The sequence below is a fragment of the Pogoniulus pusillus genome, chromosome Z, assembly GCF_015220805.1.
Source record: "Pogoniulus pusillus isolate bPogPus1 chromosome Z, bPogPus1.pri, whole genome shotgun sequence".
Lineage (NCBI taxonomy): Eukaryota > Metazoa > Chordata > Aves > Piciformes > Lybiidae > Pogoniulus > Pogoniulus pusillus.
Genome location: NC_087309.1, coordinates 65,155,702 through 65,181,132, shown reverse-complemented (window position 1 = coordinate 65,181,132; position 25,431 = coordinate 65,155,702). Strand labels below are relative to the sequence as shown.

General features: G+C 42.0%; 1 protein-coding gene across 3 annotated transcripts in view; it reads left to right on the top strand.

Annotated features, from left to right (window-relative positions):
- The window catches only part of SLC24A2 (solute carrier family 24 member 2), a 133,825-nt gene extending 122,439 nt beyond the window's left edge, over positions 1-11,386 (top strand). For all 3 annotated transcript variants that reach the window (XM_064176747.1, XM_064176746.1, XM_064176748.1), the window contains 3 exons: positions 4,344-4,433; positions 4,839-5,005; positions 8,156-11,386. In XM_064176747.1, the coding sequence (XP_064032817.1) occupies positions 4,344-4,433; positions 4,839-5,005; positions 8,156-8,405 (507 nt within the window). In that variant the 3' untranslated portion in view covers positions 8,406-11,386. The remainder of the gene's footprint in view (positions 1-4,343; positions 4,434-4,838; positions 5,006-8,155) is intronic.
- The last annotated feature ends 14,045 nt before the right edge of the window (positions 11,387-25,431 follow it).

The window sequence follows — 25,431 nt, the reverse complement described above, 5'->3', positions numbered from 1 at the left end:
ACAAGGACAAGATGTTCCTGCACAGATTCAGTTACAGGAGCAGATTCTGAGTAATGAGATTTAAGCACTGTCAAGTATGAAAGGAAGATCAGACCTTGCAATGCAGATAAGATTATGTGTGAGACAAACATATGATTCATGCAGGTAAAAGGTAAAGTAAAGATGTTGGTAATTATAGTACCTAAAATTAAGACAGTTGCTTTGAAAATTATTAGCACTCAGTCTTTCAGGATTAGGCTCTTATAATGAAAAGCTTAATACTTCAATCATTCCTTGTACTTAAAGTGCTGTTTTTCAGACACTGGCATGAAATCAGTTAAAAAGCATCCCAAGAAAAATATCATTAATATTTCTGATAGGAACAATATAAATCCAACCAATCTACAGTGAAACTATGAAATTATTTTTCTTTTATTGGAAGAAAATAGTGTATGAATTGAACAAGCCATCGCTTTTCTCAAATATCTGTTACCATAACCACAACAGAACCAACTGGCAATAAAATGGGCTCTGTCTTTACAAGGCAACCATCACAATACCTACTAGAACAGGTGGAGACTATTTACTATCTGCTCTTTCTGACTAATTCTTTGAGCAAACTGTACAAAATTGGCAGCTGTCTGTATTTCCCAGAGTCAGGGAGTCGCAGTGAGGTAAGTCTCAAAAGAATGCTGTTGTTAGTTATAAAATAAGCATGATTATTAATACACTCTGGAAATAGAATCTGAAATACAATCAGCACAGTCATTACAGCATTTCTAAAACTGAATCACTGCCCAAATTGTTTAGCAGCATCTACCAATTCCATTTGTGATTTCATCACCTGTAATACGTACAGGCTTTAAATTGTGCCCTTTTTGACTTTAAATGTTCCCTATTTTAAAACAGGTAAACTCTTAAGGATGTTAAAGTACTCTTGGCCTTGAACTGCTGCTTATCAGTTAATTTTTACTGAGGGAGGACTGGCTAGGACAAGGCTGGGAATACACATGTTGCAGTTACTGACTAGTAATTCTTAACCACCCGAAATCTGTGGATGTCACCTAATTTTGCAAGAACCACTTGTTAAGTAGAATTGCATTGGCAAGGAGCTGTTGCTGGCAAGTACAGTTCTTGATCTGGTAGTTTCCTGTAAGCCAATATATGCTTGTATCTTGAATATTGTCTAGCAGTTGTTTGCATGGCATTGCAACAAGCTGGTCTCTGTAGGTCTGTGTCCAAGGTTATCACTTTATCATCTCATTCCCTATTTTTGTTCCCATAGAGTTCCAATTTTTGTAAAAGAAGGCAAAAAAGTGCAGAGTTGGCTGTGAAGAATGGTGAAAAAGAAGCTTTGATTTTAAAATTAGAAGTCTGCCTGTGTCTAAATATTTGAAGCTCCTTGCAAGATTTTCTGGCTTCATAAAACTTTAGAAATCTTTTTTGTAGAACTGTTAGATCTGTGAAGAGTTACAAAGCAGTTAAGAATCAGATCAACCAACATACCCTGGGCAGATCAAGAAATATGGCTTGTGACAGAAATGGGATTTATTTGAAGTGGATGTTTTCAGGTGCTACTGTAGCTATTTATGCCTGCATTTAAAGATAATGTGTTTAAAACACCTACTGGAATGGTTTACTTACTCCAACAGAAGTTCAGTTATATCTGAGAGCTTTGGGGAGTGTAGTTAAATCTGTCGCAACTTTAACAAGTGTTCCTATGTATTTTCAGTCATGGGATTGTATAGGTTACGCTAGCCAACATGGACAAGCACAGTTTTCAGAAGACCTTTAGCATATGCAATGTGCCCTAAGGGAGTCTGCAAGTATCCTGCAGTACAATCTGCAGCTGCACCTGCAGCTGGAGCAGATACAGACCTTTTAGTTGTCCTGTCCTGTAGATGAGTGTGCACAGTTGCTATTGCTGACTTTAGCTTTTTCCAGTAATGACCTGATCTTGTTACATTTGCATCAGCAGAAAGAGTCTACACAATTTTGTGTACCAGTTGTGGACCAGTCCCATGGTTTTCTGATGGAGCTGACAAAAGACAGGGTCATTCTCACATGACCAGCTCTAATGGCCAGGCCAATTCACTGAGCACCAATTAATCCACAGTCACTCATGGTCAGCAGTTCCTAAACCCGATGCTGTATCATTCTTGTGATTTAGGTTCAGCTGGCAGCTGAGGGCCATGCAGCTGCTTGTTTTTTTCCCTCCCCCCACCATAGGATGGGAAGCAGAATCTGGAGGAAAAGTCAGAACTCTGTAGGTTGAGGTAAGGAGAATTTAATAGAAAACACAAAGGGAGGAAAAACCAACAGACAACTGTAGTAATAGTAATGACACTACTTAAAGGATGTATAAGCTGAGTGATGTATTGCCACTCAGAACCTGCCACTACTCAGCCCAGCCACCCACCCACTCCACCCACTCTAGTTGTGTGTGCATGCATGCTTCCCAGGGCAAGCTTCCCGCCAACACCTTATACACTGGGCAGATCATCAGGATGGTATCAAATACCCCAGTGCCTGGTTTCGCTGGGCTGTTCTGACTGTGGCCTCTCCCACCCTCTTGTGGAAATTAATTCTATCCTCTCCAAACCCAAGACACCCATCTAAATGCCTCTAGTGTGTTACACAAACAAAAATGACTCTGCAGCTCTGTAAAGTCCCTAACATAGAGGGTTTTACCAGGCTTCAGCAAACTGAATTGGCAAAATCCAAATAGTATTTTCTCTCAAAAGTCACATTCAGGAAAATCTCTGCAATCCTTTCTGCTCCCACAATACTTAGGATCCACAGGCTAGTGAGTCTCCTGATGGAGCAGGGGCACATCCTGAAGCAGAGGGGTGTACAGGCCAAGTGCACTGCTCAAAAAATCTGGAGGCTCCTGAAGAGCAAGGACTTAGGAGGAGGAGGTAGTGCAGCATCCAGGAGTAGCTGAAGCAAGGATTCAGAAGGTTGATGCCTATAAAGATTATGATTTTACTGAAGACTGGTAGCATTCATTCACAGTACAAATTTTAATTTAAACAGTAACTTGATTTAGACAACTACTGCCTGGTTCAGTACTGCAGATGCATTTCCTTGCTCCCGTAGTTTAACCTGATCGCATTTTGTAATATAGACCTAACTAGTCCGTAGGAAATACAGAAAATGCAAAAGGCTGGAAGGAACAAAATCCTCATTAATCCAAATTCAGTGGCTATAGGAATGCTACCTATTCAACATTTGTGGTTAGTGAGGGAGGCACTGAAAGGAAAAATGGCATTACTATAGTGCCACACAGATTTTATAATACATTGAAGGACCTCAGGGTGTGTTCTACATGCTTCTTTAACAAACTGCAAAACAAAGTATGAAATGTATGTGCATAATGTATCTTCTGTTCTGACTGAGAAAGTGGGTTGTTTTCCCAACAAAACTAAATGTCCTGGGAAAAAAAAAAAAGGTTTGGGGTTTTGTTTTGTTGTTTTTTTTTAGCTCTGTCGTATGGCACTCCTTGTTATACCAAGTGTGAAAGGTGTTGCATAAAGTTAGTCATGTGTGAATCAAAGGTACAGATGGCTACCTGTTTTAGCTATTTGAAAACATTATTTCTTAATAAGCTTTAAGTTTTTAATAAACTCAGAAATCAAGCCACCTTTCTGTGAAACATATGCAAACTGCAGTGTAGCAGAATACAGTGCCACGTTCTATGTTTTCTAAGCTGTCATTTTACAACTGAAGCAGTTAGATGGAAGGGGCCTGGAACACAAGCCCTGTGAGGAGAGGCTGAGGGAGCTGGGGTTGTTTAGCCTGGAGAAGAGGAGGCTCAGGGCAGACCTCATTCCTGTCTACAACTACCTGAAGGGAGGTTGGAGCCAGGTGGGGGTTGGTCTATTCTCCCAGGCAACCAGCAATAGAACAAGGGGACACAGTCTCAAGTTGTGCCAGGGTAGGTATAGGCTGGATATTAGGAGGAAGTTTTTGCCAGAGAGAGTGATTGGCATTGGAATGGGCTGCCCAGGGAGGTGGTGGAGTTAACGTCCCTGGAGTTGTTTGAGTAAAGCCTGGCAGTTGACTGGCTAGGGCTGGGTGCTAGGTTGGACTGGATGATCTTGGAGGTCTCTTCCAACCTGGTTGATTCTATGATTCTATAAATGAGGCATGGGTAAGTATATAACAGTGGAGAGAGAAATTTTCTTACTATTATTGACTTTTAATTTGATTAACTGATGATGATCAGAATAGTTGGTTAGAATAGGTGATCAAGAAAGAAAAAGAAAAAGAAGCCAGTCCCATTTTCAGAAGTAAATATTCTGGAGTACAGCACATCAGCCTTCAATCTAGATGTTCACTGTTTCTCTTTCTTTCTGTTTCAGAGCTCAAGAAAATTTTTTCCTATCACATTTTTTGGCTCTATCAGCTGGATTGCATTTTTTTCTTACTTAATGGTCTGGTGGGCACATCAGGTAAGGATGTGGTACTGCACTGTGTTGTGCACTGTGAGAGATCATTTAGAATCAGAGTCCAGCACCTGTCTCATGCTGAGTGGTGTTTTATTTTAGGAGCTGCAACTGTGGATGAAGTAAATCACTGCTCAGTAGATGGAAAGCAATTGAGAGAGCTGTGATTGTCCTAACTGAATGATTCGATTGTCCTGGGAGCATTAGAGGCACAGACAACCACTTGTCAATGCCTACTGTTTCTGTTTGATAATCTTCCTTTTCTCCTGAAACATGTAGAAATCTGTGAAAACAAGTAATTCTCCACTCCCAGTAAGACAGAAAGCTCCAGGATAATATTCCTGGTTAAAAGGGTTTACAACAGAAAGCATTCCTTCACTGCAGGACTTCTGTATTTGTTTACCCTTTTAGGTTGGAGAGACTATCGGTATTAGTGAAGAAATCATGGGATTAACTATTCTAGCTGCTGGCACATCCATTCCTGACCTTATTACTAGTGTGATTGTAGCACGCAAAGGTCTTGGGGACATGGCTGTATCCAGTTCTGTTGGAAGCAACATATTTGACATCACAGTGGGGTAAGTCCTACAGCAAGAAAATTGTGTTTGTTTTAATGAATCTTTTGTTCTCAGCTTGTAGCTATGGTTTTGCCAGGGTGTTGCTTACTGCAGTTTTCTGCATTGCGTGCTTAAAAGTGAAAATGGTGCAAATAATGCAATGGATGTAACTATTTCAACTGCTCAGAAGTGTATCATTTGCCTGGCAGAGTATTTATGAATTTGTTGCTAATTCTCTCTTGGATACACTGCAGAGCTGTCTGGGCAAGAGAACTGCACATTTCAAAGTGTTTTTCCAAGAAGGAGTTCCTGAAGCTTTTTGTGACTTTGTCAGGTTGCTGATATTTGCATGATACCACTCATTGTGCTTACACCAGAGCTTTCTTTATAAATGGTAATTGGGAACAGCTAATTGCCTCTGCAGCATTCAACACCTTTGCTGTAATAAAAACAGACTCTCTTTGTCTTGTATAGCGTGTAGCTTGTTTAGGCTGTTGTTGACTTGTGTTTTGTTTTTTTCATACCTACCAAGTCCTTGATTACAATACAATTCTCTACTAAGGTGAAGGATCCTTTCAATAGCTCTGAAAATGTGAAAAAAAAAGTAAGATTGTGGAGGAAATGTGCTATTTGCACATTTCTGCTTCACAGCAACTCTAGGACAATGATGTACAGGATGCAGCTGCAATTCAGATTCCTTTTTTGACCTTTTGAGACCAATCTAGATCATGTCCAGACATGTTGTAATCTATGCCTTGGTGCTCTCAATTTCTCTATCTTTGGCTGTTTCTTGCTATGATACATGCAGAAGAACAGGTGTAATTATAGTCGTAGTCCCGAACAGCCTAGTTGTAGGACATAGCAGCAACTGCATAGGTACCAAAACAGAGATCCTAAACTTAGAGTGGACATACTCCATCTGTTAGTTAATGGCAGTACCTTAGAAAACAGCAGAAAAACTGGGTCACTTTTTTTTTCTATTAAGCCAGAAGTATGAAGTGTTTGAAATAACATCTACAAGAAGCAGACCTGCAAAACGTGAAAACATTATTTAGTACTGTGTACAGAATATATGGTACATTATAAGACATTTTTTGCCATGCTGTATTATTTCTATTACAATTCAGTCTTACTGCCACTGGAGATGTTGCTGTCCTGGACCAGTCTGTCAGTCCTGGTATATTGTGATGGTTTGGGTGTTGTGCCACACACACTCTTATGAAATCACCCAGACTAGACTCAGATGAGCTGGAAGTTATGGAAATGAAGCTACTTCTACAGCTTAGCACAATATACAAGCAGATATATACAATATACACAGCTATATACAGAAATACACGAGTTCAAGGTAATACAGAAGCACAACAGCCCTCCCAGAAACCAGAGACCCCAGGAGGGGCTCCCAACCACGCTTCCACCTCCTTTCCACCCCTCTACCTTAGTCTGGAGTCTGCCTTACGTGCAAGGTGAGTTTGGAGGATTGGCCAGGGGGATTAGAAGTCAGAAGGATTAGTTGCACAGAAAGCAGGCCGGGGACAAAAGTACAGGAACCAGCTACAACAGAGAGAGCCACACTGCATTATCTATATTTATGTTCTGTTTTTCATACATCTCAGAAAGCCTATGTGTGAAGTAGACATCACCATTGTTTCCTTTTCACAGCCTATAATCTACTTTCTCTTATCAAAATATTTCAGATAGCCTCAAACTAGCACATATATTTACAACAGAAATGGAACAAGTCAGCTGGTATAGTTAGTACCGGGGCCTCTCTCTTGAGCTGCTTATTCAAAGTTCATATGTGGTGAGCTTCTGACAGCTCTCTTCATGCTTTTAAGCCTGTAAAGCTCCCTTAGTGGCTTAAAGGCAGAAAGAGATCTGGGGATACTGGTAGATAGTAGGCTGAACATGAGGCAGCAGTGTGCCCAGGTGGCCAGGAGAGCCAATGGCATCCTAGTCTGAATCAGGAACAGTGTGGCCAGTAGGACAAGGGAGGTTATTTTGCCCCTGTACTCAGCACTGCTCAGGCCACACCTTGAGTACTGTGTCCAGTTCTGGGCCCCTCAATTCAAGAGAGATCTTGAGGTACTGGAAGGTATCCAGAGAAAGGTGATGAAGCTGGTGAGGGGCCTGGAACACAAACCCTGTGAGGAGAGGCTGAGGGAGCTGGGATTGTTTAGCCTGGAGAAGAGGAGGCTCAGGGGTGACCTCATTGCTGTCTACAACTACCTGAAGGGAGGCTGTAGCCAGGTGGGGCTCCGTCTCTTGTCCCAGGCAACCAGCAACAGAACAAGGGGACACAAGTCTCAAGTTGTGCCAGGGGAGGTATAGGCTGGATTTTAGGAGGAAGTTTTTGCCAGAGAGAGTGATTTGCCATTGGAATGGGCTGCCCAGGGAGGTGGTGGAGTCACCGTGCCTGGAGGTGTTCAAGAAAAGAATGGCTGAGGCACTTAGTGCCATGGTCTAGTTGACTGGCTAGGGCTGGGTGCTAGGTTGGACTGGATGATCTTGGAGGTCTCTTCCAACCTGGCTGACTCTATGATTTATATCTTCCAAAGGGATATTGCCCCATCCCTTGGCATCAGAAATTAAAAATGCAATGAGAGCAAGTACAGACAGAAATTAAGTTAGAGTTCAGCTGACGTTCACATTTTTAACACAGATTTTTACAGTTAGTCTAGCTCAAGGCTTTTAAGGGCCAAGTTAGTGTACCTCAAGCTTTTAAGGACCAAATGCTGGAGGCATTGCCTTGCAGAATGCTGGTGCTTCATGGCAAAGACATGTCTTTATGTGACACACCCTCCTGTCATGCAGACTCTTGGAAAGAGAGTGAAAACAGATGGTCTGAATTCCAGAAGCAAATGAAAGTGATCTCCCTGCTCACAGGCAAGATTCCAGGTGATTTGTCAGCCAAGAAAAATATAATTCACCAGTGTAACTGGTGGGAGAGCATCAAGCCTAAATCCCACGTGTTCTCCCCAAACATCATGTGTATGCTGACCAATTGGATTTATGTACATATGAGAAGGGTTGAAACTCTCCTGCCTTACTTTATGCAGCAACCCTGCAACTATGTTTTGAAGTGCCTCCAGAAACTTCATAGCACAGCCTTCTGCATTCTGCAATGTTTCAAATTTATTTCTCTCTCTCTCTTTTTTCTTTTATTAACAGCCTTCCTCTTCCGTGGCTCCTGTATGCTGTGATTAACAGCTTCTCCCCGGTGACAGTCAGCAGCAATGGTCTATTCTGTGCAATTGTCCTCCTTTTCATCATGCTGCTCTTTGTCATCCTCTCCATCGCTTTCTGCAAGTGGAAGATGAATAAAATCCTGGGCTTTCTCATGTTTGGGCTTTATTTTGTGTTCCTGATTGTCAGTGTCCTCCTGGAGGACAAAGTTATCCAGTGCCCAGTCTCCATCTAGTGGAAAGTGATGTTTCTCTTGGAGAAAGGAAAAAAAAAAATCAAGAAAAAATACATATAAAAACAAAAGAGAAAAAAAAAACCCACACCACACAATGAAAAGCTTCTATGGATTTGTAAAATTCCTCTCCCTCAAATTGAAAAGAGAGAAAAACAAAGGAAGAAAAGGATACAAAAGTTGGATCTTGGATTCTGAAGAATGGCCACTGCTGGACAGTGCAGTCACATGTAAAAGGCTGAGTCCGGCTGTGCAGAGGTTTTATTTTGTCAGCTGCAGAACATCCTCACCACTCATTGCTGGAGATGCTGTGCATGCATGGAAACAGTGGAAACTGCTGCTACTCCTATGCCTATGGTACATACCCACAGAATTCTCATTCTCTGTAGTAGTATACACAAACACACAGCATGCTCAGTTCTTAAAGCTCTCTCTTCTAAGGAGAATGCTGATACTAACTTTGTGGATGAGTCACCCTCCACACACTCCAGTATGGGATTTTTCTGATACTCTACTAAAGCACCTGAGTCAAAAGCATACAAGAAGCTCCTGAGTCACAGACAGGGAAGAGCTTGCACATCTCTTCATAGAAGTGAATTCATATGATGTGATTTCAGCAAAACCAGAGACTTCATTGGTGTTTTGATCCTCTGCATCACAGGCCTGCAAAGCAATCAGCAGGATATTAATGGTAGTTTATTACATCTTGCAAAACTCTTCAGATTCCAGAAGCTCTAGCTCTGGCACCGAAGGGGCCATGCTGCCTGGCCATGTTATAACTGGTGCAGATTTTCATTGCATTCACATGCAAAGACTAGAATGGGGATACTCTTTCTTTGCTAGTAGTAACACAGCATACAGAGATCGTACAACTACTATGTGAACACTTTTTTTCTAACGCAGCAATACCAACAACAGTACCATGGCTTTCAGATCCTGTTATCAGTAGAAATTTGCTTTTTCAATGCAGAGGAAAAAGGCTATTTTGCTTATGCATAGTATTTAATACAGAAAGTAGTATTTGCAAAGTGGCAGCCTAATTGCTGAAGTGGATGTGTTTTGCCATCTATCTTTCAGTATTACTTGGAGTGTAGGGACCTTCACAGGTACATATAGCTATTGCTGAAAGAGATCCCAGCTGATGTACAAAGCTGGGGCAGTTCATACTTGCTCTTAGGAATCTTGAAACTAGATAGGATAAACTGACAATTTTAATGTAGTGGAGCTACAGGAAACCTATGTGATTTTTGTTGGAGTATGAATGTCTAATGAAGCCCATGAAAGAGTGAAAATGTAATACTCTTCTACTGAATTTCTGAGAGAAGGAGAAGGTCCAAACCTAGAACAAAAAAAAAAAAAAAAAAAAAAAAAAGAGGGAGAAAGCAATTAAGTGTTCTTCCAGAGAACTGGAATAGATGTTAAGAATTTATTTCAGGTAATTGTCCTTTGTTCCTTCAAGTCTTTCGTGCAGTTAGTTCATGAAATTTCAGCACATTTCTGTGACCTGTTTCAGCATTGTTTTGTATTCATATTGTGCTCACAATGGCAATGTCATGCTCACAGCTGTATAACAGAAGGCTCAGCACATTTTGTCTTCTCAATTTTTGTGTGTTCCATGCTGTTTGCCTCTTGCTCATCCCCTTGTCCTTTACTGTTTTCCAGTTAGGTGTTTGTGTATAACAGTGTCTTATTAGAGTAAGGACTTCACAGAAAAAGCAGTAAACAGTAAAAAATACATATTAAAAATTACTGAATATTAATCTTATTGTGATATCATGAAGAAACAAGTGAGATACTAATGATCAAAAGCAAGAAAACTAGTAGCTGCAATGCCTGCTGCTCATGTCTTGTGCTATGTTCAGAATCAGTATTTGACCTTAAGCACACATTTGCAACCTCTCTTGTTTCTTAGTGCTTTCTAGTGTGAGCTTCTCTCACTGTGAGCAAAGATTTGTCTGTATATTTAAGATCTTGTCTTAACTTTTTTTCCTATGGGTGTACAGAATGGAAAGTTAGGTACATACCTAATGTATCTACCATGCCCTCTTCTGACAAGAACAGCAGTCCTGTAATCTAGAATTGAGATTCTGAGCTTAGATGAAACAGGTATTTCAAAATACAAGTCTGACTCCACCATGTTGTAATCTGTCCCAAAGGAAATATGGAATGCTTTATTTCTGCTGCTGGGGCTCAAAATAGGCAATCTTTTCTTGAGCGACAGGCCAAGACGGAGTAATCTGAAAGGCTGTGTGCAGGATCATGATAGATCTCTGTATATGGGCACATACCACATACAAAGATGCTCAGATTCACTGTAAATCAAAAAATGAGGGAAGGGCAAGAGTACAGTACATTTTTTTTCTCTCCTGACTTAATGACCAGCAAAAAGCCCTGTCTGACCTTGAGAGCTGTTAGATTACTCTGGTGCATGCTGCACAGTGAGGGCAGCAGCCTCAGAGACTACTGCCCCACTGACTGCAGGTATGGAGAATAGAATAACCCATCAAAAGCTCTGTACATGGAATATCTCAGTCCAAATCAGGCATCTACAGCTGAAGGAAATGTTTTGTTGTTTTTTTTCTGTAGGGCTAAGGGTTGTTATGCTCTATAGCATTTGTACACTGTCTTAAAATGTATCTGACTCTTATCTTTCCTGTGTCTGCTTGCCGCTGTCAACATGTGTATCTTTGATGGTATTACAACCAATCTTTTCCCCTTAGGAATGAGACACCTCATGGCTCCCAGTGTGTTATGTGTACTGGGCAGATCATTATTCAAATGGCTGAAAAAACTGTGCAGTCAGTGGCAGCTAAGCTCCTGAAGTAATAGGAGGAGAGATTTCAGTCATGTGGTGTTTCTATGGTGGCTGGCTGGGAAAGCTGGTAGTACTTACCAAGGCAGCTTTCTACATGGAGTAAACAATTTCAGGATACTTGTGCACTGATGTGCTCTTGGATTATAAGGCAACAACTGTGCTGGTAGAGAAAAGAAAGGGATGGGATGGAGAGAAAAAGCATGGTCCCTTATCCCATGCAGGAGGAGTTAGAAAATCTTAGAGTGCTGAGACAACAGTCAAGAGCTGCTGCAACCCAGTGACTGGATGTGCATAAGCTGCCGAGGCTCAGCACTACCAAAAATGTACACCACTTTTTAGGACACTCCTGTTTTAAAACAACAGCAAACTTGGTGGCATAAAGGGTTTCTCATGATTCATAACTCTTTCAATATGGGATCCATATGTGTTTCTCAGCATCGTACACCTTGAAGGCCAAGTTAGCTTGGTATGTTCTTCAAAGGTTTGAGTGACTTTAGGGGTCTAGTCATGCAGCCTGCCAAGACTGTACCACAAACTGATTGGCACTGAAGCCCTTTCCTTGTCATTATAGCTGTGCTCATTTATTCAATTAATAATCCTTATGAAACATAAATAAAGGAAAATAATACAGAACTTGGTAGTAAGATCAAAATCCTGTCCTAGCTTGCTGTTTTCAGGCCAGCACAACATTTGCAACACCGTAAGTAAGGGAAGACTGCAGCTTCAAGTTAAATAACCAACTCTGTGTGGCACCATCACACCTGAGCAGAACCAATGTTGGACATGACTTTCAGAAGGGACTTCCAGTAGCATTTTGAGTAGGATTGTGGGTCAGATTGTAAGCTGTTTTAAAGATTTTCTGCACTAACTTAATTGAAGTGAAAGAAGATAATCAGAAAAATATTGGATTCTTACAAGGATTTGCTATTTTTCACTAAAAAAAAAAAAAAGAAAAAGGCACCATTTTCTCTCTGCAGATTTCACCATAGTCAAATCTGTAGCAGAAATACTATAACATACTATAAATGCTTCAAAAAATGTGATAAAAACTGTGATACAAGGACGATTGTCTCAAACCTAAATGTAGGCATGGAAAAGTCTTTCGGCAAAACTCTGTGTAGTTTAACTATTTTACTGAAAGCTGATACTCCCTTTAGTGCAGGCAGGCTGTGTCTGTATGCCTCTGCTTATTTATTCAATTGGTGTGGCTGTCTGCATTATCTTCATGCAGCACAAGTCACAGTGAGTGACAAAGAAGCTTATCTAGATGTCATTTGATGTTTATAATGGCAATGAACCTACCATGTAATTTCCATATATGCTACTCTCAAGTAGTTTATGATCACTGTCACTCATGGTACTGTTGTGTGTGGATATGAAGGTCCACAACGCAGTAGATTAAATGTGATTAATCCAAGTACTGTAAAAAAATAGATGCTTAGTAATACTCTTAGTGTTTGGGTGTTTTTTAGGGATTATTTATCTGGTAGTCTTTCACCTCATTACCTGTTTTGCAAAAACAAAAAAGGGGATATAGAATGTTTTTTAATTATTTTTCTTTTAGCAGTAATTCCTTAAATATACTCTATAATATATGGTATATATAACTTATGTTTTGAATCCAAAAAAGTCTGTATCAGATGTATTTATTTAATCTATATCAAAGAATTAATCTCTTCTCCAACGACTGGCCCACTGAAATCCTGAAGGTCTCCACCACTAACTTAAGCAAGAGTTTTTATCGTAAGATCCCATATTTTATAAATGCTCTTCCATAACAAACTTAATTGTCCTGTTGGCCATGTACAAAGAGAAAAATTGCATTCACTTCTGTTCTTGGAAAGTGTATTAACTCCTGTAAATAACAATGACACAACTCACTGAGAGAGAGGTGTCGTTAGTTGCTTTGAGCAGATGATTCTTGTTTTCCTGCTGGTAACTTTGATGCAGCTGGAAATGTATCTGCAGAAAGTGATTTTGAGATAAGCACATGGGATAGTTTGCACTCAGCAGTGTGGACAAGAGTCCTGCTCCAGCCCTCCAACAGATGTGAGTTTCATTCCTAGTTGATGTTAAAATGGTCATTCTTGAATCTGTTGCCACCGGTTACAGCATTATCCATATTGAGATATCCATTGTTTCCATTAGAACTTAGGAGAGTAATTTCCAGACTGCAGTTACACAATTTAGTGCACCCATCCAATACAGAAGTTGTATATGGGTCACAGCCCCATTGTGTAGGCAGTTTAGCCTGTAGATCAGTTGTGTGATGCTAGTTGTCAGTGTATGGCGTCTCAGGATTAGTCTGCCTGGATGAGTGCAGTTAGTTTGCACATTCACCTGTCCATGCTGCTGCCTGGCTTGATGTAAGCCATGTCTTCTCCAGAAGCCATGTAATCAGTCACATTAGCATGGCACTAAGACCAGGCTCCCAGCCAGCCAGATGCAGGTCAGCCCCAGCGTAGAAGCCATGTAACTGTTGGGAGTATGGGTAGATCAGAGACAGAACTGGCCACATTGTTCCTGCATGAGCTCTAAGTGGCCCAGGACAAGGCTGAGTAAGAAATAATGTCAATCAGGGTTGGTGGTTAAGGAGCTGTGCATTTGTGTAGATTTATTGTAAATTCACCGCTCATTAAACACAAAACCAATCCAAGCAATGAAATTTGTATGCTCTTTTAAAGATCTTGCACTTTACTTCTTTTTTTTTTTGTTGTTAATTTATTTATTTTACTTTATGTCACATAGTTGTCTTAATGTAAAGAGAAGCCATAAAAAAAAAAAAAAAAAAAAACCAAACAAAGCAAACAGAAGACTAATATGGGGCTTCTAAAAAAGGGGATCTTTAATTTTAAAGTAAAGAATCCATTTCATGTCTCTGTTTAAGGTATAATGTAAAATGCTGTCAAACAAATGTACAGTAAAACAGGATCTGGTTTTGCCTTAGTGAAGCTGTGAGTAAGTCGGGGGCAGTTTGTTCATACTCTTGGGCTTCCCTGTGGGACAGTCCAAAATGCAGCAGCGGCTCAAGCCTACCATGCTTGTTCACCCCAGAAGAAAGAACACAGTGCTCACTGTCAGGCCCAATGAAGCAGTGAAATCATCCAGTCACTCTGACTCTCCTACTGAGATCACAGTAAAGAAAGCTCCACGTATTTTAGTAAGTTGGTCAAAGTTACTTCTGTCACATCTGTTTTACAAAAGAGGTAAAGTTTTCAGGGTCAGGCTATCCAACAGAATCCAACTCTTTATTTTAATCTTCCATTAAACTTAAGTAATGCCAAAGCGATTTCACTTGGTTTTGTGTTCATTTCCATTATTAAGATCTCTGTTACATGGTTCTAATTTTGTAATCCTGACTCTGGGAAGTTGACTCACATGAGTAGGAATTATTTCTGTCACTTGAGATGGCAAGATCAGGCCACTGTATTGTCATGTGAAAATAACAGTAGTGTGTTATAACTGACAATCAGATGCTGTATTTGTAATAAAGCTTTATTAGCTTGCTTGTTTCACTTTGTAGTTTTCATATTCTTTCATCTCTTGCTTTCAACTTACTGTGAGAACAATCTGAGCCCCCCATCTTTACTCATTTCAAACTTAAGACCAAGACATACTGCCATGAAAGCCAGTCCAGGCAACCCTCTGAAAAATCAGTTCTTTCTTGTATCTTTATGTGTATGAGTCATTATTCACTAGACAAAACTCTTGTATCTCTGAATCAATATACTCTCTGTGAATATGTATGTATATAGTATGAAAGTTAACTTTATTTGTACATAAGCTTTCAGAAATAATCCCTCTGACAATGGTCCTACTTCACTGTATCTACAGAATGTTTCACCGTGGCGTGTATGCTTTCTCACCTTATGATATCACTACAGAACTCTTCATATAAATCACTTTATGTAACGGAGTAAATAACAATACAACAATAAATATTAATAAAATGACTTAACAGTGTTAGCTTTTCTCAGTGTCTTCTATTTTAATTGCCTTGGACTTCATCACAGCTTTGAAAATAGTATTTTAACTACTTGCACTGAGGTAAATGATGAACTGCAATGCTACTGTTCATTATAAATGTTCAGGTAGCACTAACTGTCTTACGCTGTATCAGTGTGCTACCTGCCGTGAATACAGAGAGTAAAGAAAACATCTGTGCTCCAGAGAGCTTAAAAATTAGTTTAGAAAGGATTTTTCATCTACAGCTCAATGTGACATGACAACATCCTAGAGCTTTGTATGTATGGTTCTCTGTTTGAAGTTTTTCCTAAGCTATTCCTGGAATTTCACCCTTTTTTATTCTTAATTAGTACCTCAGTGGGCCACTTGTGCTTTTGTAATATATCACACCCCTGAGGGCGAGTTCTGCTTACAAAAAAGAGCAGCATAAGGGACTGACGCCAATGCAGTGCTCCTTCAAGTACATTGCAGTACATTGCAGTCTTCCAGGTGAGGCCAGTTTCCCCAGCTGGCAGTACAAAGTTTCAGCTGTCTCAGATACCAGTTGGCAGCTTCAAAATATGATGGTGAGGGGCCTCATGGAAGGAGCAGAGAGCAACTAGCATAAGCAGGGCATCCTCAGTGGGTTTGTGACCAAATCCGGGTGCCCACAGAAAGGTGGCACTGTGTACGTCTACCCACTGCTTCAGCTGCTCTGGTGAGCTCTACCACTCCAGGCTTCCAGTAGGGAAATTGAAACAATCTGTTGGCATAATGGCACTTTGGATCATCTAGACCAGATAAAGTCACAGACCCAAATATACAGGCCTTGTGACTAGACACTTCTGTGATAGGGCAAGAAAACTAAAATCTGACAGCCTCCATGTATGTATGTGACAAGCTGCATCAGGAAGAGGCAGACACAATCATTTCCCAGACACTAGTCTTGGAAAGTGCTAAGGTAGATGGGCTGCAGCTCAAATAGGTCATGTCATCAGTGTACAGAAGGTGGCTTATTTGGGTTAATAAGTGGTGCCAGCATGGTTGGTGAAGCTCTCATTTTCTTGGAATTAGAGCAATACTAAAGTATCCAGCAGCAGGTGTGTTCACAGGCATTCGCAGGCAATCATCCCTGCTGACAACTAGGAGATAATAATAAAACCCCTAATGCAGGAGAGAGCAGTGTGCAGCCAAGGCAATCACAGTAAGCAGTGTGGTACACCTCCTCATGTCCTTGTTTAGCATTATGGCAGCTGTGCTGCAGCCCAGTCAGAATCTGTCCTGACCTTCCTTGTGACAGAAGAACTCTCTGGGCTGATTTCAGGTCTGAATGTTGCAGAATTAAGGCCAGTGACATAGAAAATAGAGTGCAGTAAACAGTGACTACATCTGTGAATGCAGGATTGTGGAATCTCCTTCTCTGGAGATGTTCAAGGCTCACCTGGATGCAACCCGCTATAGGTGATCCTGCTCTGGCAGGGTGGTTGGACTAGATGATCTTTTGAAGTGCCTTCCAGCCCCTGACATTCTGTGATTCTGTGATTTTGCAGGTGTCGAAGCAAAGTACTGGGTTTCTTTGTGCTCTTGCCCGGTCCCAGGCAAGTCAGACAGCAGCTGGGTTTGCATACCTTTCTTAGTCAGGTAAGACTAAGACTGGTGGCACCTGAAGTCCAGACTGGTGGCACCTGAAGTCATAGGCCATGGTGATTTTTTTCCATGGACTGCCAGCAGAGTGAAAACATCAATAATGGTTTTCCAAAAGGGGAAAGGAATTATATCAGCCTATACCGAGCCAGACACAGAAAAGAGAGGAAGATCAATGAACCTCTCTCTTTCCTCTCAATTGAAGTCTTCTTTTAATCTTGGTTAGTATGTATTTAATTTGAGTGACCTAGGAATGAAGAAAGTCAAATTCATATGGGACAGGTAATTTTTCTAGACAAAACTTCATTTCTTCATGGACTTCTCAATTACTGTGGGTGAAGTCAGTCCAAGGGGATAATACCTTTATTTGCCTTGGAAAAGCCTGGCTAACCACAACTGGAAGAACTTAAGAGAGTGCTTTCAAAATGACATTTCTCTGGAACTGGGAGACACCATCTGGGTATGTGATGTGGTTGCTAGGAAGGTGTGCTTTGCATGCTGATGTGGAGTTGTTTGCAGTGAGGTTAAGTGCAAGCCACTTTGTGATACCAAAGTTACAAAAACTGGTGCCAAGAATCTTATCTATTTGGAGTATTTTAAATAGTGTAAATGTATGTTTGTTACCATCAGAATTACAAAGTAGGTATTAAAAAGATTTCTGGATTGTACTTAATCTCCTTCACTTGGAGTACAATTTGCTCTCATATAACAGCATCTCTTTAATTTACCCCTCCCCTACCCCTGTATACCATGATATAAACTAAATACTGGAACTACAGAATACCTGACAACTTGTTTCACATACACTACTGAAATACAGCTTTATGCAGCAGTTTTCAGGAAATCAGTGTTTATGCATTGCATTAGTACCCTCATTAGATTGCTGTAGACCTAATCTTTTAACTGGTGTTAACTGTCTTGATTGCTTAATCTGTGAGTAGTAGCACAGTGAGTTCCTGAGGCTACAGGTCCTCATCTGCTTCAGTTCTCCAGTCCTATGAAATGGTTAATCACTTGATTTGTTCTACTGAAAGTCAATCTGCAGAGATGCCCATCTTTTATGACTTGTAAGCATTTACAGTAGGGGAAAACCTTCCTCTGGTATAAGATGTTCACTCTCTCTAGACTATGACAAGGACAGATACAGAAACCTATGGGAGAGAAAAATATAGTTTCCTTGTTGCATTGGCAAACCCTGTTTAACATCTTCCAGCCCTCACTACTAACTGAGGTGTGGTAGCTGACACTGGATGAAAATCTAGCAGAACAGACATCTTTTCCACGTGCATTAATAGGCTGACACAGTTTTTACATCTTAGAAATCAAATGTTGCTGGAAACCAGTGCCTATATTTTTCAGTGCAACCACGCTGAATAACAGTGCTCCCTCTGCTAAAACAGGTTTGAGGGAGGTGGTATCTCTTGACTAAAGCATTCTTGCTACTGACATCTCTTTGATATGACACCATGCACTCCAGCATGCATTTCAGTTTTCTATTTAGAGCAGCATGGTTAAGAACTTTGAAGAATGATGGTCTCTTGTCCCTAAGACACCTACCTAAACCCCACTACACATTCCCATAATTGCCAGTCTTTTTAAGTAACTGTGTCAGAAGGAGGGTATTTCTGTCCTGAATAAAAAATGTTCAGATCCTGATGCTGAAAATAGGGCTAAGAGTTCCCATAACTAGGAGTTGGACTAGATGATCCTCAGAGGTCCCTTCCAACCCAACCATTCCGTGAGTCTGCGATTCCATATCTGTGAGACTTTATCTGGGTCAAGGGCGATACTGAGAATGGGAGGACTCACAGTGCGGGCCGGGGGGAATGCCCCTTAGGTAGCCCTGGAGAATGTTCCATTCTCTTTACCTTCAATGCCTTAATCTGGAGGACAGAGAAAATGCTCATGCAAGAGACCTCAATAATGGGGTTCTCTAATGCCCTCAGATCAAAGCCACAGATGGCATAGTTCTGGTGCTTGAATGAAGATCATCCTGCAGTAAGACTAAAGAGGTCAGGAAGAGAATACAGGAAAAAAAAAATCTAGTGCAGGTAAATGCACAGATGGTGCTAAGAAAGAGGCAAAAGCACCAAAATGAACTCTCAGCTGCTTGGATTAACCCTTTGCTGATCATCTGCCATTTATTCAGGAACTCAAACCATTACAGCCTCCACAGTCTTCTCACACACTCGAAGTCAAGTTGTCAGGTTAGTCTGTTCTTGTCAGTATCATTTATGGGGATAGGAGTGACCTCTGCAAGACCACAACCTCACAGAGAAACTCTCTTCCCTGAAACTATGGAGGGGAACAGTTCACATGGAGTGCTGAAGGAGAGGTGGAGTGTCTGGACTATTTGTAAAGTGCTATGATTCCACATCAGTTAACAACTCTTGATCCCATCCTTTCCCTCATCATATAGCTAACTGAAAGTGAACATCACCTCCTGCTTCTTCTGGGCTCTGCGAGATTTTGGAACAAACACCTCAGAATGTCCTCCATTCTGTATACCACAGCAGGGTCTCTATCACAGGCTTTTCTAGCTGAGTGATGAGAAGCACAAAGAAATACTCTTTTTATTTAACAGAAATGTAAAATCCTCCAGTTCTTAAAAAAACCCTTAGCCCCTGCTATGAGAAACAAGGAAGCTGTGTTAGATGACACAGATATCAGTTTCATTCTCTCTATCAGCAAGTATGTACTTTGGTGCTCAGCAATGTCTCATCCATTTCTCTGAATGCTTGGAGGTTGTAACATTCTTTTGCATTTAAAGTAAGATCCACGACTATACAATGACCACTGGTGTCAGAGAAAGGAGGAGGAATAGGAATGCAGCAAAACAGGAGACTTTGTGTGTATCGTGGAATATTTCTGTGTTGGGCCACACCTTGAGTCCTGTGTCCAGTTCTGGGCCCCTCAATTCAAGAGAGATGTTGAGGTGCTGGAAGGTGTCCAGAGAAGGGCAACAAAGCTGGTGAGGGGCCTGGAACACAAACCCTATGAGGAGAGGCTGAGGGAGCTGCGGTTGTTTAGCCTGGAGAAGAGGAGGCTCAGGGGTGACCTCATTGCTGTCTACAACTATCTGAAGGGAGGCTGTAGCCAGGTGGGGGTTGGTCTCTTTTCCCAATAGAACAAGGGGACACAGTCTCAAGTTGTGCCGAGGGAAATATAGGCTGGATGTTAGGAAGAAGTTCTTCACAGAGAGAGTGATTTGGCATTGGGCAGGGCTGCCCAGGGAGGTGGTGGAGTCACCATTGCTGGAGGTGCTCAAGAAAAGACTGTATGAGGCACTTAGTGCCATGGTCTAGATGACTGGCTAGGGCTGGGTGCTAGGTTGGACTGGATGATCTTGGAGGTCTCTTCCAACCTGGTTGATTCTATGATTCTATGATTGCAGGACTCTGCACTTGTCATTGTTGAACTTCATCTGGTTCCTTTGTGCCCAGCTCTCCAGTCTGTGCAGGTCTCTCTGGATTTCACCAACATCAGTTATAACAGTGTGGATATTTTTCCTTTCTTATGTATTTTACTTCTTGCAGCACTTCTGCCTTTCTGCAGATGAGCTAGAACTGGTATTGGTAGCACATACCACAACTGCTTTCTAGCACACTAGGCTTCTCTCCCCAGGCTAATTATCCTTGTCCCTTATTGGAAATCACAGAAGCACAGAAAACATCTAGTTGGAAGAGACCTCCAAAGATCATCCAGTCCAACCTTCAACACAGCACTGAAGGGTCAACACTAAACCATGTCCCTAAGCACCAGGTCCACATGGTGTGCATACACCTCCAGGGACAGTGACTTAACCACTGCCCTGGGCAGACCATTTCAGTGTTTGATAACCCTCCTCTGTGAAGAAATATTTCCTAGCATCCAGCCTGAACTTCCCCTGGTGCAGCTTTAAACAGTTTCCTCTAGTCCTGTCACTTGACACCAAGAAGAGGCTGGCCCTCTCCTCACTCCAGCATCCCTTCAAATAGTTGTAAAGAGTGATGAGGCCTCCCCTCAGCCTCCTCTTCCCCAGACTGAAGAACCCCAGGTCCCTCAGGTGCTGCTCATATGCCATATGCTCCAGGTCCTTCACAAGCCTCATTGCCCTTTTCTGGGCATGCTCCAGCATCTCAATGTCCTTCCTGTAGTGAGGAGCCAAGAACTGAACGCAGTACTTGAGGTGTGGCCTCACCAGTGTTGAGTACAGAGGGATGGTCACCTCTCTACTCCTGCTGGCCACAGTGTTTCTAAAACAAGCCAGGATGCTGTTGGCTTTCTTGGCCACCTGGGCACACTGCTGACTTATGACTGACAGTGTCAATGAGAACCCCTAGAGTGGCAGCTTTCCAACCACACAGACGCAGCTCTGTAGCTTACCAAGGAGTTGCTGTGACCCAGCTGTAGGACCAGGCACTTGGCCTTGTTAGACTTCATACAATTAGCCTTGGCCGATCAATCTAACCTGTAAAGCTTCCCTATGCTCTAGCAGATCAGCACAGCTACCCAGCTTGCTGTTATGTGCAAACTTACTGAAGGCAAACTCAATTCTCTCATCTAGATCGTTAATGAAGATATTACAGAGCACAGGCTCCAGTACTGACCGCTACTGGACAGCACCTGGGCAGCAATGAGATTTCACTCCAGCCACCACCGCGCTTCGGGTCCAGCCATCCGGACAGATTTTAACCCAATGCAGAGTGCACTTTCACAAGCCTTGTGCCAGGAGTTTCTAAAGGAGAATGCTGTGGGAGTGTCAAAGGCTTTAGCAATGTCTAGGTAGAGAGTGTCCATGGCCCTTCTTTGATTCACCAGGTGGATCATTTTATTGTAGAAGGAGACCAGTCAGACAAGACCTGCCTTTCAGAAACCCATGCTGGCTGGGCCTGATCACCTGCTTGTCTTGTGTGTGCTGTGATGGCACTCAGGAGGTTCTGTTCCATACACTTTCCTGAATCAAGGTCAGACTGAAGGGGCTGTAGTTCCCTTTTGGCCCTTCTTGTAGATGATCGTCATATTTCCTACCATGCACAGAGGTAGCTTGTTCCTGCGCCTTGATGATTTTCATCTTGAGGAATGTCCAGCCTTCCCAGAATCTCTTGTTCTTTGAGATTGCCTTCTAAGGGGTGCCATCAATCTGTTTCCTAAACAAGTCAAAGTTTGCACTCCAGAGTTCTAAGGATATAGTTCTATTGTCTCCTCTCCTAACTTCACTGAGAACTGAAAACTCTGCCATCTCATGGTCACCTTGTCCGGTATGGCCACCAGCATTTACATCTCCTACTAGTCCTCCTCTGTTTACAAGGAGCATGTCTAGTACAGAGCCACCCCTTCCTGGCTCATTCACCAGCTGTGTCAGGAAATTATCTTCCATGCACTCTAAGAACCTCTCCCACTGCTTCCTGTCTGCTGTGCTGTATTTCCAGCAGACGCCTGGTAAGTTGAAGTCCCCCACAAGAACAAGGGTTAGCAATTCTGAGACCTTCCCCAGACATCCACAAAGCACTTCATCCTTCTTAGGTGGTTTACAGCAGATCCCCACCGTGATATCTGCCTTGTTGGCCTTTCCTCTGATTCATACTCACAAGCATTCAACCCTATCATCATGGTCATAATCAGGCTCAGGACAGTCAAGGCACTCCCTGAAATACAGGCCTACCGCACCAACTGTCCTTTCTGAAGAGCCTACAGCCATCCAACACAGTACTCCAGCTATGGGATTCATCTCACCATGCTTCTGTCAGGGCAGTAATATAGTTTTCCTGCCACATGATGGCTTCCAGCTCTTCTTGTTTGTTCCCTATGCTCCATGTATTGCCATTGACACACTTTGGTCGGGATGCCTTTTTGCAGCTGTCTGCAAAACAAACACTGTCTGTTCCCTGATTGATCACTCCTAGACACAAACATGAGTTCAGCTCACTAATGACCCTTGCAATCTCCTTATCTCATGTCCCATTATCCCCTACATTTCATGATGTAGCAGTGGGACCATCCTACAGGTGTCCCAGGCTCTCCTCCAGCAAGCACGGTCCTACCTCTTTCCCCCTTCCATTCACCCTGTCGATGAGGTCTGCCAACTCCCATGATAAAATCTTTCTCCCCTTTTGGGTCAGGTGTACCATGTCTGCTGCCAGCAGGCCTGGTGTCATGTTAATGGACTTGTGATCAAAAAATCCCCAAAATTCCGCAGGTGGCACCAAGCTCAAAGCCAAGAATTAATCTTGTGAGTTTCCCTCAACTTATTTGGCTCAGTCCATGATACTGAGATGGAGGAGAACACCACCATCTGTCCATCACAGTTTGGGAAGTGACACAAATAAACAGAGAGCATAAAGAAATAAATGAGCATTTGATTGCAGATATAGTGTCCCCTTTGCTGGGTGCCTCACTTGGGTGCTCTAGAAGGCATTGCTTGGCATCATTATCCCTATTCCTCTCTTTTGTGCCTGTGTGGAGAAGAAGTACCTCCTTTGGGACAAGGATTCTTAGATACATTTAAACCTTTTAGAAACACAGCTTATTTTGATAAGTGTACAACCCTACACTGTGAAAATACACACTCTCTGGCAAGTGGCACCATGCTGCAGTTCAGAGATCCAACATAGAGAGGACTTGATTCTCCTGAGTGACCAGACTCAATTTTCTTGATGATCTGCCTCAGTTCTATGTAAGGATTGTCATACCTAGTTCCAAATAAATGGCACAGATTTTATTTCCAAAGAAGGAATAGAGACATTATGCATGTGTGTGAGCTGACACCAGAACACAGTCCTGCTTTTGCACAACCTAAAACAGCAAAGTATTTCTGGCACAACCTCTTTTAAGATCTTGTTGAATATGCCAGGGCAGTCTCACTGATGGTATGCTTTTCAAGGCAGCCCTCTGCCTCATTATGTGCCACCACTGGCAGGGTTTGCATTGACTTTCAGAAGTGGGACAGTATTTTGCCACAAAAATTAGTTTGGCCGATCTTTGTAAGACTGCAGCTTTCCAAATACAAGGAAAATCACAAGCTAGAATGCTAAAGATTTCTAAGGAAAAATACTAAGTATTAAATCCAGAGCATATACTAAAAGACAAAGAGCAAGTATGGGTGGGTTGTGATCCTGCTCATGGGTTTAAAATTTTACTCTCTCAGTGGCCCTAATAACTGCCAAGAGTTTACAGAAACCAAGATAAACCACCCAGGCCAAACAGACCTGGGGCTTGCTAGCTTGGAGTTGACTGGGAGCAGAGTGACAGGGATGGGATTTCTTATCCACACATAGAAACACCTAAAGTGTAGGGGTTGTGAGGATGGAGCTGAGCCCAGTGATAGGACGAGGGGCAATGGGTACAAACCAGAACACAGGAGGTTTCCCCTGAACTTAAGAAAATTCTTTACTTCGAGGGTGCCAGAGAAGTTGCGGAGCCTCCTCCTCTCGAGACTCAAAACGCACCAGGACACAGTCCTGTCTGGCTTGACGTAGGTGATCCTGCTTTGGCAGGGGGCCTGACGTAGATAATCTTCAGAGGTCCCTTACAACCCAACCATTTTGTGATTTTCCAAAACTGTCATAGGCAGGTTCTGGAAACTAATTGTCTTAAGCTTTGAACTAATCTACTCTCTATATTGCTGTCTCTGGATTTCTTCTGAATGCCATAATGGAACTTCAAAGATACTTGCCATTATATTCCTCCTTTTTCAGGACCAGAGCCTATCCAGGTTACAAAACAGAAGGTTACGTAATAGAAGTCACATTGTGTTTTCACGTAACTCTTCTCACAGGAAGATGTAATTAGTATCACCAACTTACTAAGACCTTTCCTCCATTTTTGGTTTATTTTGGATTTGCTGGGGGAATGAGGGGTGTTTAGGGCTTATGTCTTTCCTCTTATTGCCTCACCCATCCCTTTCACAGCAGTTTGCAGAGGTGGCAAGTTAGCTGGCACATTATTCAGGGTGCTTCTGCACCATTAAAGCTGTAGCCCAGCCAGATGTGTGAACACAGAGCCAAAAGGGAAGCCTTCTCCTACTTCACCTTTCTTCTTTGCACCATTTGAGCTCGCTTATAGTAAAATGCTTGCAACCTCTTTGCCCACTGGTCCCTTCTTGTGCAAATGGCACGTCTGAAATGTTGCACACTTGCTTCTAAATATTTACATCCATTAATGCTCATCTCACACTGCTTTTTAAAATTAAGCCTATTGCTTCCAATTACCACCACCATCAGAGGAGACTTCACAACCTCTCAAGGAAGCCTGCTTCAGTACTTCATCACCTTCACAGTAAAAATAGGGTTTGGTTTTTTTTTTTCTCATGTTGAGGTGGATAGGCCATTTTCTTCCCAGCCCCCAGTAAGCCTCAGTGCTATCCTTCTCTGAGGAAAAGGGTTTCTTCCCGTACTAAAATCTTTTTTCCTTCCAGTATGATGTTGCATTTTTCCTTTTTAATGTCCTATTATTCTTTTTTTTTTTTTTCTCTCAACTCACGCTAAGCCTTTGGTTTCTTACAGGAAGAACTGCTTCTTTCATAGTTATTTTGCATTTAATGTTGTAAGTGATGTCAACCTAAGTGTAATACCTTGCTGTCACTTGATTTTGTTCTATTTTCTACAATTCAGCAGGCTACCTTCTAACTTTAAATCTGTTTTTCAA